At 39.3% G+C, this 17,170-nt stretch overlaps 1 protein-coding gene across 3 annotated transcripts in view; it reads right to left on the bottom strand.

The window, feature by feature from the left end:
* ANO6 (anoctamin 6) overlaps positions 1-17,170 on the bottom strand; it is a 196,743-nt gene that overhangs the window by 83,214 nt on the left and 96,359 nt on the right. For all 3 annotated transcript variants that reach the window (XM_030322381.1, XM_030322384.1, XM_030322383.1), the window contains one exon: positions 875-1,003. In XM_030322381.1, the coding sequence (XP_030178241.1) occupies positions 875-1,003 (129 nt within the window). The remainder of the gene's footprint in view (positions 1-874; positions 1,004-17,170) is intronic.

The raw sequence follows: 17,170 nt of genomic DNA, 5'->3' as shown, positions 1-17,170 counted from the left end.
CACAGATGTGAGAAAAACAAAGAATGAGGGAGTTGTTTTCAAAGTGGGGGAAAAGTGACCTATGTATGCTTTCTTCTTTTTGTCCTGTTTCAGCTTAATACAGTTTGGGTTCAGGTAAAGGAGATCCAGGTATGTTATAACCCTAGGCTACTAAATGGTTTAATATCTCAAGATAAAAATGTTTCTTGTTACTTAAGAAAACTTGAAGAGGAGGAAAGGGAAGGAGGAGCAGCTTGAATGGCAACGGATGAAAAGGAAGGAAAAGGAAGTGATAGAAAATGGAAGAGGTGACTAGCACAGGTTCTAAATTCAAGACAAGAATTTGAACCATGGCTCCACTATTTGTTGGTGACCTTGGGCAATCATTGTAACCTAAGGGTCAACTCGGTCATCTACAATGGTACGATAACAGAAGGCACCTCGTAGGTTATGTAAAAATTAAGCGAGACAATGCATGCAAAAGGCACCCAGCATCCATGAGTGAGAGCACACTGAAGGCTAGTGGTTACTACACTGGCTGTCATCACTAATCATCAGCGTCCCTTCCCAACCTAGTTGCAAATAGCCAAGTATGATTTTAATGTAAATCTCTTCTACAGATAGAAAATGCAATTCCTTGGAATAAAGTCTGCCTTTGGCTGTGAAACCAACTGAGGTTAAGAGCCTGAGGAAGTTTCTGCTTCAAATTAAAAAAAATATATATCTGTTAACATGCCTTGAGGGAATGATGAGCAGAGAAAATATGAAAGTATGTTTGGTATATCATATTTCAAATACCAGTTTCACTTTATTGCTTACATAAAAATAGCACTTTTTTTTCATTTCACGATATTATAAGAAATAAAACGGAAAATAGCACACACAAAAAACTTACCCTTTGTTTTTCATTTGAACCCTTTTTATTGGTTTCTTTTCTACTTTCATCTTCATACACTAGAACAAAGTCAATTCTTCGCTGACCGTCATTAAAAAAGAGGGAGTCGGGTTTTCCATTAAATTCTTCCTGTGTGGGAAAACAAATTTTAATATAATTTTTTCAAAGTGTCAATTATAAGTGTTTATTTTCTAGCTTTAATAGATACATTATCGTGTTTACTGAGAAAAAGAAATCCACTGCTAGTTACTTAACTAAGAGGTCGCGGTCACCATGATCTTTGCGAGCACAGTTTGTTCTGGGTGAAAGAAGTCCTTGAATTAAGCAGTTTATGATTATTCTACAAACACATGGGAAACTATCAGTATTATGTATGTAAACACAATCATCTCAGAATTATTCCCTCCTCGAACAGCAAAGGAGAATAATGTTTGCAAATAAACACAATAACCAGAGGTGCCTATCTGAAGTACGGAGGTTCATTTAGCAAGAAGAAAAATCTAAGACAAAGCACTATTTATGAAAATCCCATCCTTCCTAAGCCATATTTTCATGGCTTCTCTCTGGACCTCACCACTTTAAGAAGGTACCACTGTATAACCCTAAACATATGCCAGATGATGCATAAACACATTTTGTGTTTTGATAAACACAAAAGCTACAATGGTTGTTGGTATATGTTCCTGAATCCACAGAAGATACCCCTTCACTCCCAGCAAACAAAACAAATAAACAAATGACCCTGGCAGCAACAATAAATAAATAAGCCTTTAGTTCAGAGCATAAAAGCTTTATGGCTTAAAAACAAAGAAATAATGGCAGAACTCGGACCTACTAGAGTCAAACAACTTTTATTACCATGTGGATTTGGATAGAATTATTTTAATTTGCTCTAAGCAAAAACTTGGGTTTGTGTTTCTCACACAGCTTGTCAGGATGCTCATGTGAATTTTGTTGCTGTTGTTTAAGAATCAGACTACTTTTTAACTGATAGGTAATATTTAAACATTTTTAACTTCTTTCTCCATTAAAAACTCATGGGGAGATTGCATTCTGCAGTCCTTTGGTGGAAACACTTAGTCATTAAATGCGATTAATTCTTCTCTGCATTTACCATCAATTAACAAAAAAAATCACCTAATTTTACCAGCACTCCTTCCTCCTTTACTTCACACTTCTGAAAAGACAGATCTTTTGCTGAGGGTATACAGCCTGATACTTGTCATTCCTGTCTTTTCCACCACGGAGTGGGGGCAGGTTTCTTGCTAGTATTCAAAACATATCCCATTTAGCAGGTTCCTTCACCTGTGGAGTGCATGCTGCTGACCTAACTCAGAACACTCCCCATCACAGTGCCATTTAACCAAGGATTCCAATCACAAACAGTGTGACTTTGCCTTGAGACCCTATAGCTGGGAGCAGGGAGGGGCCAGGACAACAGACACAACAGCGTGTTAGGCTGGGGCCACTCCCCAACTTTTTAATTTAAAATTGCAGCTACTTAACACCCATAAACTTGAAGAGTATTTAAAGCTATACAAAAATGCTAAGCCCTGTCTTTTTCAATTCAGCCACAAAGTCCTTCAGGCTCCTTCCATTTCTCTTCTTTTTTTTTTTTTAATTTTTTAAATGTTTATTCTTGAGGGAGAGAGACAGAGTATGAGTGTGGAAGGGGCAGAGAGAGAAGGAAACACAGATTCCATAGCAGGCTCCAGGTTCTGAGCTGTCAGTACAGAGTATGATGCAAGGCTCAAACCCACAAGCCGTGAGATCATGACCCGAGCTGAAGTCGGACGCTTAACTGACAGAGCCACCCAGGTGCCCCGATTTCTCTTCCTTTCAATGAGGATGTTACTATTGGTGACAATCAGGGCAGTTGCTAGAGGAAACTTTTACATAGAAGGGGGAAAAAATGAAAAATTTCCTTGCAGTGACAAAGGGGGAGGTGAACTGGGGTGGAATTTAGTCATGAAAACCTGGTCATCATTACAGATGTCTGAAAAGTATACAAAAGCCACTTGTTCTCTGTAGCCCACATTCTGTTGCCTTTGGTGGCATCCAGCAGGACTCATCGAAGGTCTGAAGGAGGAGATCTGGAATAAGATCCACATCTGCACACGGCTCTAGGCACTCTCCCTTGCATGGCCCTTGCTCAGCCACACAGGCTGGCTGGCAGCTCCTGGATAGTCTGGTCTGCGTGCACGTCTTTCCTGTGTGACAGAAGACCATGGTCCTTTATTTGGAGGAAAGCCTCAATGACCTGGCAACAGTTGTCTGTGTGAAATAACTAGGTCAAACTCTGATATGGTTTTACTGGAATGCAACGCTAGGGAAAAGGGCACCAGGTTTGTGCTGCTGTGAAATCCAGGTTTCCCATCGCTTGGCAGAAGGCCCTGCTAGGCAACTGGGAGAAAGGGAGAAACTCAATGTAGGGTTGGAAAGAATACATAACAAAAAAGAAATCTGGCCTGGTCTGAATTTTAAAAGACTGACTTATAAACAAAACTTTTTTTTTTTTTTTTTTAGGGATGGATTTTTCAGTAGTAATTCTACTCCAGGCCTAACTCACCCATCAGGACACTGAAATAATAGAGAACTAAAAAGCAATTCCTTTCCTACAGTTTTGCTTTATATGAAGTAAAATTTTAATAGTCTCTCATGATAAATACTGATACACTTCTTTAAATGACTGATTATTCAGTGATGAATTATTCAAGTCCTGACCTCTATGCCTTTCTTGATACCTACTCAAAACCTTATCTTTACTCTTTTCTACCAAGTCAAATGGCATCAAGATGAAATACAAAAACTCTGAACCAGACGTTTTTCCAAAGAAGACATACAGATGGCTAACAGACACACGAAAAGATGTTCAACATGACTTATCATCAGGGAAATACAAATCAAAACTATAATGACATACCACTTCACGCCTATCAGAATGGCTAAAATTAACAACACATGAAACAACAAGTGCTGGTGAGGCTGCAGAAAAAGGGGAACCCTCTTTCAGTGTTGTTGGGAATGCAAACTGATGGCAGTCACTCTGGAAAACAGTATAGAGGTTCCTCAAACTGTTAAAAATAGAACTACCCTACGATCCAGCAATTGTACTACTAGGGAGGTATTAACCCAAAGGATACAAAAATACTGATTCGAAGGGATACATGCACCCCGATGTTTATAGCAGCATTATCAACAATAGCCAAATTATGGAAAGAGTCCAAATGTCCATCAAATGATGAATGGATAAAGAAGATGTGGTATACAGGGGCGCCTGGGTGGCTCAGTTGGTTAGGCGTCCAACTTCGGCTCAGGTCACGATCTTGCGGTATGTGAGTTCGAGCCCCGCGTCGGGCTCTGTGCTGACTGCTCAGAGCCTGGAGCCTGTTTCCGATTCTGTGTCTCCCTCTCTCTCTGCCCCTCCCCCGTTCATGCTCTGTCTCTCTCTGTCCCAAAAAAAATAAATAAACGTTGAAAAAAAAAATTTAAGAAGATGTGGTATACACACACACATACACACACACACACACACACACACACACACACAATGGAATATTACTCAGCCATCAAAAAGAATGAAATCTTGTCATTTGCAATGACGTGGATGGAGCTAGAGGGTACTATACTAAGTGAAATAAGTCAGAGAAATACCGTATGATTTCACTCATACATGGAATTTAAACAAAACAGATGAACATAGGGGAAAACAAAAAGAGAGAGGCAAGCCAGAAAACAGACTCTTAACTAAAGAGAACAAACTGAGGGTTACTGGAGGGGATGTGGGGGGGAATGGTAATAAGGAGGGCGCTTGTTATGATGAGCACCACACATTGTAAGTAAGTGATGAATCACTAAATTCTACACCTGGAACTAATATTACACTGTGTTAACTAACTGGAATTTAAATAAAAACTTGGAAAAACAAAAACAAAAATACCCTGAAGGCCAATCTTTCCTGTTCAGCAGCTTAAGTTTAAAAACACTTGAAGAGAGGTTGAAAATTTATCAGGTAAAATTATTTTAGAGATCATGGCTTCTGTATGGTTACTGACTTCCCCACCTGGACAACCCCACTAGGGTGTTAGGCAAATGTCTCAAATGTCGAGGAAGTAAACAGTCTCTAGCTGTTAATACTCATGTCTTTCTGGAAAAATATCAAATAAATATCCAATTACAGTTTGGAGTCTACACTATATTCTACCTGTTTATACCCAATGCCCTCTCTGGTTCCGAAGATGCTAGATCTCACCCACCTAGCATTCAGTTACTCCTGGGTAGCCACTTGACCTAACGCTGTACTGAAAGTTAAAGGCTACAGAGGTTAAAAAAAAAAACAAAACCCACCCACGTTCATTGTCAGTACACCAGAACTGGTGGCAACCACTGTGAAATAGTGACCTGACTACCTCTGCCTTTGGCTGCTGCCTTTGACATTTCATACTTGGGATGCAGAGGAGACATACAGGTCTGAGCAGTAACAGCTTGGCTGAGGAGAGCAGGAGAGGGAATAAGTAGGGAGGTCAGGTGTGATTCATACAAGCGATGTTTTCCAGGCCTCCCTCCTCTCAGCTGGCTTCTTTCCTCCTTTTATTTATGGGGCGGCTCCTTCAACAAAAGAGCCCCACAGGGCAGGATCCTCCTTAACCAAATCAGGATAAAAAATGCAAGCAACAAAATACTGTGCCCAGTGCTTTCAAGCTACAGTCATGAATTTAAGAACATGAAAATTTTTTGCTCTTGGCTAAGAAGTACGAGTGGGTGCTGGTCCTGTACCTGGAGCCTGGTTCAGACCTCCATAGTATAGGACAAGCGATTGAGAAAGAATGTCCTAGTGGACACAAAGACAGATCCAAAGATGGTAATTACTTAGTAGGAAAATTTCTCATCAGTAATCTCTGAATGAAATGAGGCATTAGACCTCTCCTTGAATAGATGCTTCAGGCAAATGAAGGGTGACATGATGAGGTCTCTCTTCTAGGTGGGGAAAGAAGGACCAGGGTAAGAGAGGACCTAGGAAACAGGCGTCACTGTTTCCTGAGTGTCACTGCTCTGTGGCATTTAGGTTAGTTCTAGGTGAGCAGCCTGTCTCACTAAGCACCCTCCTGGAATCCCTGATATCAGCACTTGGTAAATCCACAACATAACTTGCTGCTTAACATTTGTTCAATCTCATATTTCTCAAGTGTCCACAAAATCAGGTCCCCAAATAACCCTGCAAAACACAAGACTGGAAGTTCCCTTTCACAATAGAGGCATCTAATTTCGAGAGCTTAAAATGCTGAACTTAAGTTATTTGTCCAAGATCTGCATAAAAAACAGTGTAATTGGTATTTTTGCTCAAACTCTTATTTATGTGTGAGGGTGTTTGAAACTTGCCTTGGACAGCAAGTGATATTCTGATTGTATCTCCAGAATTTTCAAATAGTCTACTCCTGATCTGATATGGTTGTCATTTACTATGATACTGGAGAGTAGTCCAAGCTCATTTGGGCAATGGTGTCGACCTTTATACAAAGCAGGATACAAAAAAGGCTTAAGATCTAACGATAACAGTTGAGGAATTACATGATGAAAAATAAACAATATCAAAACACTCACACAATTAAAGAGCAACTGATATGTAAATGTGGAAAAAACACGTGGCTCTCTGTAGTCTTTAACACCTCCTTAAGTAAAACAAAACTAATTAACTAAATCCAAGAAGGACACAACAGGAAAAAAAGCAAACTTTAATCATGGCAGAGAACTAAAGTGAAAATATCGGATCTCTGATTTTTCAGTAAACCCTGAATCCATGCATGTAGCAAGTTCTAGGGAAACCAAACTTTTGAAGCAAAAGCCTTTGTGTAAATATTTAGATCTCACAGAACACAGAGCACAATGAAACTTTATTTGCAGGCCATACAGTTATAAATGAGATATACTCTGTTTTCCCTAACTGTGGGAGAGTGCAGGCAGATTCAAAGCATAAGTAATCGTGGGACATTTTTACTTTATACAATTGTGCACAAAGCGAAGAGACCAGGACCAATTTGTTCCTTTGAGGAGAGCTCCTCCTCAGCCCGTAAGAACATGTAATAGTGAGAAAATGCAAAGCAGAAAGAAAAATGACAAGGATTGATGCTGAAGGTAGAAAGACTAGTATTGTGGGGAGCAGGGTTGAAGAAGAGGAAATAACCTATTAACAGGGATAAAGAGACATATGTGGACACACATGGGAGCCAAGGAGGAAACCAGCTCAGTAACTGGGGATGAATAAGCGTGTTTTTTGACTGGACTCAGGCGTCCAGGAATGTTGATGGGAGGGAAGTGCAGTGGACAGAGGGCCCATTCAAGGAGGAGGGGGTATCCAGAAGTGAGGACTCTAGGTTGGTTTTAGAGTCAAGCATGTCAGAATGTTCCATGAACATCCCTTGATGGTGACTCTGTAATGATCAAGGTGTACTCAAGAGTGACCCAGAATATTTGTACAAATCACAGTCTCTTTCCCCACTCTGTTATCCACACTATTAGCTTCTGAAGACTAGTGGCCGGGTCTTGTTCCAACCCTGAGTTCTCTGCTGAGCATTGCAGGTAGCAGGAGCTCAGTTTACTTTTTTCTTAGAATAAAAATAACCTCTTTTTTCCCCCAATAATAAAAGTAATATATACTAACTGCTAAAAAATTCTGAAGATGCAGCAAAGTAAGAAAGGAAAAAACCAGAAGTCATATGTAATCCAACCTCGTAGAGCTGAGCTTAATGTTTTGCATCCTTTCAGGTTTTCCCTCTCTCTCACATACACACTCCCCAAAATGGTACCATACCCTACATACTGTTTTATAAACATCTATCACATTTTTCTAGCTTCATATTAAAGCTCTGAGTCATGCTTAATCACTACAATATAAACATTTCCTCCACTGATGAACACATAAATTGTTTCCAATTTGCTGCTTTTATAAACACCGCTGCAATGAGCATCCTTGTACATATGTATCTGTGCACATGTTCAATTACTATTTCCTTAGGCTAAGTTCTAGAAGCAGATTTTAAGTGGCACGGCTTTTTCAAGAGCTTTTGATGTATACATTGCCAAATTTTCATCCGTGATATTTATAATAAATGAACACTTCCACCAGCAGAGCACATGAAAGTCTCCTTTCCCACCCTTACCAGATTTCTGTTAGTTTCACTGTCTCCTTGAGAGTCAAAATATTTTTTTTCATTTGTACTTTTTAATTAGGGAGCACCAACATTTTTATGGGTACTGCCCAAATGAATTACTGCTTTTGTGAAATGCCAATTACCATTCTTGACCTAAATGAACTATCTCATTATTTAATCTCTATTCAGTAGATTCTCTTGGGTTTTACTGATGAGATCCTAAAAACCATGCAGGCAAATGGGGCGAGTTGATGAATGGCGATATAAAGGGGGTCCATAAAATTACCAACTAAATCCCAAAAAGGAAAAGGGACAAATATTTTAGGGTACTGTCAATCAGTCCTGGGTTCAACAACGTAGACATGTCTGAAATTCAGACATGGAATTGGAGTGTGCTGATACAAATTTTAGAGATCACTGCCCCAGATTGACATACTTTCCCTTACAGCTTCCATGCCACCTTTGCAACTACCACATATCAGTTATATATCTTTACTCAAAGCTTTTTTAGAACTTAATACTTATTTAGCTTATAAGCGATTTTTGTTGAAAGTCAAAAATTGATGCACAAATTCCTAAAAAACTGTCTTGCATGGCTATAACCAGTTCCCAAATAGCTGAGCTTACTAGTTTCCATAATTTGTCCACAGGGATATGGTTCACTTATAAATATCATTAGATTGTGCCTAAAGATGCTGCTGCTTCTTTTTATTTTATTTTTTTTGGTTATACACACAAGGGAATGTTCACATGCCAGCAGCCTCTTCATTTGGTACATGCATTTTGCTTTTGTTTCCTTTTGCTTGTGTTAAACTCTGGAGTTCTATTATTAGAACATCACATTTAAGATGCTGGGTGAGTATAAAGGCCGTAATACCTGAAGCATAATTATTGTTAAGTATTTCCCTGCAGGCCATGCCATGGAAACAGTAGTTTGATTAAATAAAGTTCTCATATAGCTTTAAATATTCTTAAAATTTTTGAAGCAAGTTTGACGAAATATGAAAATAGAACTTTTAATGACCTTTAAAATAAGACTTCCTTAAAAGGAGTTAAGTAACTAGGGTTTCAGGAAGATTGCAGGAAGATGCTCAGTTAGCAGGGTCCTCCTAGGGGAGGGACTCTGCCTGAACCTTTTCCTCAACCCCACAGTCAAATGTGAGACAGGGGATTGGGATTTTTTATTAACAAGACTACACGGATGGTTGGTTGGTTTGTTTTTGCTCTCCTGTTTTCCCACCATTTTAAAACCCCTGTTTAGCCTTCTTTAAAGGTGATCTGCAGAAAAGAAGAATAAGAAGAGTCACAAAAGAAAAAAAACAGTGTGAAAATGCCTATAGTGGTTATTTTCATATTCTTCCTTTTCTAGAAGAAGCCATCACCTGTTTGCACAGTTCTCATCTGATAATGGTAGCAGTGGTGAACTGTGGGAGAGATTAAGCTGCAAAATATTCCCAATAAAGTCTTAGATAAAGTGATAGACATGATAAAACAAGACAAGTGATGTATGAGGATATTTCTGAAAGGGAATGATTATCCTCCTAGAGGCTAACCTCTTAAGGTTTCAACATCCTCAAAGTGTCCTGCTTTTGCTTTAATACCACATTATGTATTTAACATTATTAAATATGTCTTGAATCTGTTAGCATCTTCAGTTTGTACTACCTCTTGAGGAAAAATGTTGTATAGGTTTCCCACCTAGGCAGGATGGCTGTCCTAAATTACACTTTTTGGACCTTTAAGAAATAACTCCCAATCTTCTATTCTGGAATCAGAACCAAAATAATACTGTTACAACCAGATCCCTCATGATTTAGCGGACTTTCACAATATTCCATCTACAATGTTCAGATCATTAGTCTCAAGGTAAAATAGTTTTCACGTGACTTCGTAATCACAGGTTTCCTTCCACCTTCCCTCCTATTCCGCTTAGTCAACCACACACTTCAACTGGCTTTCACACATGTAAGTACTTTCAGTACTTGGAAAACTACCCAGTTATGATGAAAAAATATTTACTGGTAGTTACCATATCCATGGCTATGAACTACTCTCCTTTCTTAGTCACCTGAGTCACATGTGACCAGGGTGACCAGTCCCTGAATACGCATGCTTGTGAATGAAAACCTTATCCCCTAGCGGGTGATTATAATCTGAAAATGAAAAGAAAATGGAGATTCAAATTGGCCATTCAGACTGTCAAGCTGAGGAAGCTAACAAAGGTATCACCGAGGGTGTAACTGAGGCAATGAATCACACTCTTTACTAGGATCATGTATAATTCTTCTTTTGCAGACTCCCTTAAAGTTATAATCCGTCACTCCCAGAGGCTCTTCATCTTTCACAGGATGTTTCCATTTCTAGTCTAAGAATTGCCCCAGGTTATTTTTAGCTTTTCAGTTGCTCTGAGTTTGCACCACTAGAGTCCTGTCATCAACAGTTACTCCCCCATGGACTGTTATGTCCCATGTCCATAATCTTCTCAGACTACTTCTCTGACAACTGATGTTTACAAATTCATTCAAAGCGAGAGAAAGAAAAAGAAATCAGAGCATCTAGTGTCCAGCAAAGCAAAGAATTGTGACATTGCCTATCAGCTGGTTAATGTTTTATAGAGATAGAACTTTTTTTTTTTCCTTTAACTCACTAGTAGTTTACAAGAATGGCTGTTCTTCGTGGTATGAAAATGAGGATACACAGAGGTTTCCAAAACAAAATTTAAAAAACCACAGGATTCATTCAAAACAATGGCACAAATGGGGCACCTGAATGGCTCAATCGGTTAAGCATCTAACTTCGGCTCAGGTCATAATCTCACCATTCATGGGTTCAAGCCCTGTGTCAGGCTCTCTACTGACAGCTCAGAGCCTGGAGCTTGCTTCGGATTCTGTCTCCCTCTCTCTCTGCCCCTCCCCTGCTAGCACTCCGTCTGTGTCTCTCAAAAATGAATAAAAACGTTAAAAACATTTTAAAAATAATAAAACAATGGCACAAAAGTTTGAAACTGACTGTAGATAATAAATAACACTTTACAAAACTTCTTCCAGCCCATTGTTGGGAATTTTCAAGAAATAAAGTTCTCTGAGGAAATGTATTTTTAAATAAACATTATACCAATTTAAAAAAGGTTACTTTAGCCTTTTTGTGCTCTAAATTTTCTCAAACACAGTACACAGTATTTTTTGAGATCTTTTAAAAGGATATTGAACATAACTTAGCTATTATTATTATTGAGGTAAACATGAAGGAAGCCCCCAAATAAGAATAAAGAACATAGGCTTTGTTATCCAGCTGAGCCCATTTCAAAATACAACTCTGCCACATACAAAGCAGTGTACCTTTGTGTATATATTTTATTTCTTTAAAAGTATTCATCTGTGAAGAGGCGAAAATCATAGAAATGCATGGTTATTGTGAAGATTAAGTACAATGATACATGAAAAGCAATAGCAGAGAGCCTGGAACATAGTAAAAGCACAAGAAATGGGAGCTGTTAGTTTTCTCTAACATGTGACAGTTCTTTATTAATTACTAGCTGTGTTGCGTGCATTCACATAATCTATAATCCTGAGGAATTTGCACCCGCATCTTGCTTTTTCTGACATTATTCTGGTTATGAATAGTCATTTCGTTTGGTATCACTTTACCTATTTTTTTTTTATTTTAATTTTTGAGAGAAAGAGTGAGAGAGAGACAGAGCAAGAGTAGGGGAGGGGCAGAGTGAGAGGGAGACATAGAATGGGAAGCAGGCTCCAGGCTCTGAGTTGTTTAGCACAGAGCCTGACACAGGGCTTGAACTCACAAACCCGTGAGATGATGACCTGAGCCGAAGTCAGAGGCTTAACTGACTGAAACACTCTCATTTTACCTATTTTTAGTAGATATTTCACTACCCTTTTACTTGCTGCTTCTCATCTGCTTTGAATTGGGAAACCAGAATAACTGAATTTATTTAATTTGAAATTTAACCTTGGTACTTTGGTTTTCAATGTCAGAGTCTTTTTAGCTTTCTTAAGGTTCTCAGTAAAATGCGACTGATGTAGAGTCCTATCCTATCAATGAACAAAATATGTGAAGGATTAATAGATTATCATTACATTATATTCTTCTCCCTGTGATATAATGATTTAAGAATCATCCACGGTTCCTGAAAATGCTTCACAGGCATAAAGGCGAAATGGGTATCTTATTAATGAAGGTGACTTTTGGACCCCACCCAAGGGTGGGGGACTGGCTGCCATGTGATTAGAGAATTGGAATTTTCAGGCCCCCCCCATCACCTCCAAGGATGGGGGACAGGCTGGAGTTTGAATTGGCCGATGGCCAAAGACTTAGTCGATCATGGGCATGCAATGAGGTCTCCACAAAAACCAAAAGAACTGGGTTTGGAGAGCTTCTGGGTCAGTGAACACATGGGGATGAGAGGAGGGTCGCATACCCAGAGAAGACACAGGAGCCCCATGCTCTTTCTCCCTACCTTGCCCTATGTATCGCCTCATCTGGTTGTTGATTCATGTCCTTTAATCAACCGGTAAATATAAGTAAATGTTTCCCTGAGTTGTGTGAGCTGCTCCAGCAAATTAGTTGAACCTAAAAAGGAGGTTGTTGGAAGCTCCAATCTGTAGCCAGTTAGTCAGAAGCACCGGTAACAGCCTGAGGTTTGCCACTGGAGTCTGAAGTGGAATGTGGAAAGCAATTTTGTAGGACTGAGTCCTTAACCTGTGCAATCTGATGCTATCTCCTGGTAGACAGTGTCAGAATTGACTTGAATTCTCTGATACCCAACTGGTGTGCAAGAAGCACTTAGTGTTTGGGCATTGGGGAATAACCCTTCACATTGGAATTGGTATTAGGAACCCTAAAAGACTCTCCCACTGTCAACCTCTTTCAAAAAAGGTCTTCTGATATCTGGCATTAAATAGAATGAAAATAGTAAGATTAATGAATTTATAAAGAAAGAGAGAAGAGAATCAGGCCAGAGAAAGAAGAAGTAAGAAATGTACTAACCACTGGGACAAGTGTAATTGTTATGATTTTAATATGATATTTGGCACAAAGCCTCCTGGCTCCAGGTCAAAAAGGAACTGTGTTCAATGATCCAGTTCTTGCTATCAGAAAAAAGGGAAGCATTCTGATTTTGGGGAGAGGAAAAAGTCTCAAGTGAGACCTTATACAGAAACACCCAGTTTTGTTCATTTCCCTAACAATGTCCTTGGCAAGGAAATGGGGTTATAAGATATAATATGCAAGTAACCTTTGACTTTTTCTTCTTTAGTTCTCATATCACTTCTACTTTTGAAGCAATTGGTATACATTTCACTCTGGTCCATTTACTGCCATCTCTTCAGCCTGTATTTTTTTTTCCCCCAATGTTTTTACAGAGAGACAGAGCGTGAGCGGGGGAGGGGCAGAGAAAGAGGGAGACATAGAATCCAAAACAGGCTCCAGGCTCTGAGCTGTCAGCACAAAACCTGACGCGGGGCTCGAACCCACAAACTGGGAGATCATGACCTGAGCTTAAGTCGGACCCTTACCCAACTGAGCCACCCAGGCACCCCTCTCTCGTCTGTATTCTTGACGCTCACAAACTAAATTAATATTCCAATCAGTCTCCTTGCATCCAGTTGTCCTGATTGTCAAATTTACCTTATACACTTTCGCCGTATGGATGGTCCTAAACCAACATGTTCATGTCACAGGATTCAAAAACCTTCAATTACTCCCTGTGACTTCTGGAAAAAATGCAAACTTTTCTGATAGGTATTCAAGATTCCCCCGTAATATCATCATATCCCATATTTTGTAAATAATCACTCACTCTCCATTCCTAACCCTCCAACCCAACCATCCTTTCTCATCAGTGTTTTGGCCACATCATGCTGCTTCCTGCCTCTACTCCTTTACTCACATGATTTCCCTTCCTAAAATCCCTTTCCCTTCTCTTTCCCACCAATCAAAATCTTAATTCTGCTTTAAGGTCTAAGTCTGTTTGCTCATGAAGCCTTCCTAACAATGGGTTTCTGTTTCTTTCTTTCTTACACTACTGTCTATGGCAACGCATGTGTGTTCTGAGGACCTCTGGGAATTCCTGAGACCTTTTCAGGGGGCCCATAGGGTCACAACCATTTTTATAATACTAAGATGTTATCTATTTTCCTCACTGTGTTAACACCTGCAATGATGGTGCAAAAACAATGGCGGGTAAAATTCCCAGCATCTTAGCAAACTCAGCAGTGGCACCAAACTGGCCTAGTTGTCATTGTATTCTTTACCACTGCATACAGTAGAGTCACTTCATTTAAGAATGTTCTTGATGAAGCTGTAACAATGACTAACGTTATTAAATCCTGACCCTTGAGTACTGGGCTTTTCAACATTCTGTGTGAAGAAATGGAAGTACCCATAAAGCACTTCTGATGCACACTGTAGTATGATGGCTGTCTTGAGGAAAAGTGCTTATATAATTTTCCAGTTGCCAATTTTTTTTCACAGATACCACTTCACTTGACAGATTACTAACAAAATTCAGTTGTATAGACTTGGATATTTGGTAGATATTTTGCAGAAAATGAACAAAGTGAAACTGTCATTTCAGGAGAAACAACTGACAATATTTATTGCCTATGATAAAATTCAAGTTTTCAAACAAGTATTAGAATTTAGGACAACTTGTATTCACCACTGTGCACTTCACAGCTTCCCAATATTCCTTAGCTTCACTGGTGAGACTGGGGCTGTGTTAACAAACGTCATTTTTTTCACCTTGTATAACAAAATGGGTCAACATTTGTAAGAGCTACTTAACTCAGTGAACCAATGTTTTCAACTGCCCTGTGAATAGTGATAAAAATTAGGCTTGGGTAAAGATCCATTCAAAATGCAAGACAGGTTTTTAATATACAAAAATTTGTTGATATGGCTTCACATTTCATATTACAACGAACCTTTAAGATGCTACTACCTGTCAAGTTTCAATGTGGTATCAAAGAATAGCTAGAATTACCTGAAAAGACATAAACTCTCTTTTCTGACCACCTATCTGTGTAAGGTTGGGTCTACTTCATATACTTCAACCAAAACAACACACTGGAACTTTTAACTACAGAAACAGATCTTAAGAATCCAGCTGCCTTCTCCTAAAGAGATGTGTAAAATACATGTGTAATGCCACTCTTCTATGTTGTTTTAAAAAAAAAGTTATTTTTTATTAAAATGTTTTATGTTTATATATATTGAGTTTATTAGTTTTGTTTAAGTAAATTAATACATTTAATTTTTTTCAGTTTTAAGTTCTACTATAGTAAATATCAATATACCCACATGAAAAGCTCTTTGGGGTCCATACTTAAGAGTATAAAGTGTAAGAATATAAAACCTTTAGAACCACCATTTCATACCATTCATTCTGGCTCTTAATTTTCCATTATATAAATTATAATAATAGTATGATACAATACCTATAGAGTATGTCATCTATTTTTATGTATGCATATTATCATTTTTATTGCATTATAACAATAAAGAGAAAAAAAATCCTGCTTTTTCTTTTTAACTTATAACCCCCAGGAAAGTAAGCCACCAGACAGATACTTGCTATATTGACTTGAGATCACATTCAAGTCAAAAGTGTTTAACAGAACCATGTTATACAAGTTTGGTTGGTTTCCAAAAGCTGCTCCAGATGGCTTGAAAAATTTAAGACCACATTCCATCCCTATGCAGTTGTCAGGTTCTTTATTCCATTAAAGTTTTTAATCATTACATTGTATTCCATTGAAATAAAGTACTTCCCTTCTCTCTTTACACATGTGGCCCCCACTCCCTAGAATCTCTCCCTTTCCTTAGCCAACTCCTCCTTACGGAGCCCTTCCCTGAGCTCCCTGGCTAGCTTAGCTCTCCTCCTCATATACCCTCAGAGCACCTTATATTCCTCCTTAAATGTCACAATTTTAATTGTGTGGTTATTCGTGTAATTATTTGATTAATGTCTGTTTCTCTCACTAGAATATATGCCCCAAGGGATATTTCAGTGAAATTTCCCAATAGTACCTGCTTAATAGGGTTATAGAAATACTAAATGGATAAATATTATTAAATAAATCAACTGAAATTAATTAACCCTTTATCCTGTGATATTTTGTAATATTACAGATAAAGCAACGGGGGGGAATTACGTTACACATCACAGAAGAAAGTATCTGATTTCTGCTTTTCAAGGAAGTGGTTAGAGAACAGAGATGTGGGTGGCAAAAGTGGCGACGGGACTGTGAGAGTCCAGGGAAGACAGGGAGTGACCTTGTCTGAGGGGGGAGCAACAGAAATGAAGACACAGAGACAGACAAGCTGTAACTTACACTTAGAAATAGCAGGTGAGGGGCACCTGGGTGGCTCAGTCGGTTAAGCGTCCCACTCCTGACCTCGGCTCAGGTCATGATAGCGTGGTTTTGTGGGTTCAAGCCCCAAGTCGGGCGCTGGCGCTGACCACACAGAACCTGCTTGGGATTCTCTGTCTCAGCCCCGCCCACTTATGCTCTAAATAAATAAATAAATAATAAATTTAAAGAAACAGCAGATTGGGAACAGTATCAGGAGGAGTCTGAGGTTTCTGGCTTGAGCAGCTGAGAGGATGGTGATTATATTTTGTGCATGTACCAAAATGCACAAAACTGAAAAAGCAGTATGGGTAGGAAGGGAGACCAATAAGAGTCTGTGAGATTTCCCAGTGGAGATATCAGGGGCCTGAGGTTGAGAGGAAAGAGCTAAGACTGTGAGTAGAATCTTGGGAGCTGTTAACACAGAGTTCTGTGGTAACTGAAGCTAGGGAAGCCCATGTGAGGACAGCCGGCGAGAAAAGAGGAGCTGCGGACATCTGCCTGACAGGAAGGGTTTAGGTGGACAAGGGGAAAGCAAGAAGGTGTAGAAGTGGCCAACCCTAAGATCATCGTTGGTTCCCTTCTCCTCCATTTCCCATCTCTCTCCCTTCTTTCCCTCTTCCTGCACTGCCCGCCCTGCCTGGGATGGTACGACTAGTCTACTAACTGGACTGCTTGCCTTCTTTCTCTCCTTCCAGTGCATCCTGTATACCCCCTGCCAGACTGACCTCTGTACTGCTGCACTGTCCAACAGTAACTACTAGCCACACGGAGCT

This window comes from Lynx canadensis, chromosome B4 (genome assembly GCF_007474595.2).
Source record: "Lynx canadensis isolate LIC74 chromosome B4, mLynCan4.pri.v2, whole genome shotgun sequence".
NCBI classification, from domain to species: domain Eukaryota; kingdom Metazoa; phylum Chordata; class Mammalia; order Carnivora; family Felidae; genus Lynx; species Lynx canadensis.
This window is presented reverse-complemented; position numbering and strand designations above follow the sequence as displayed.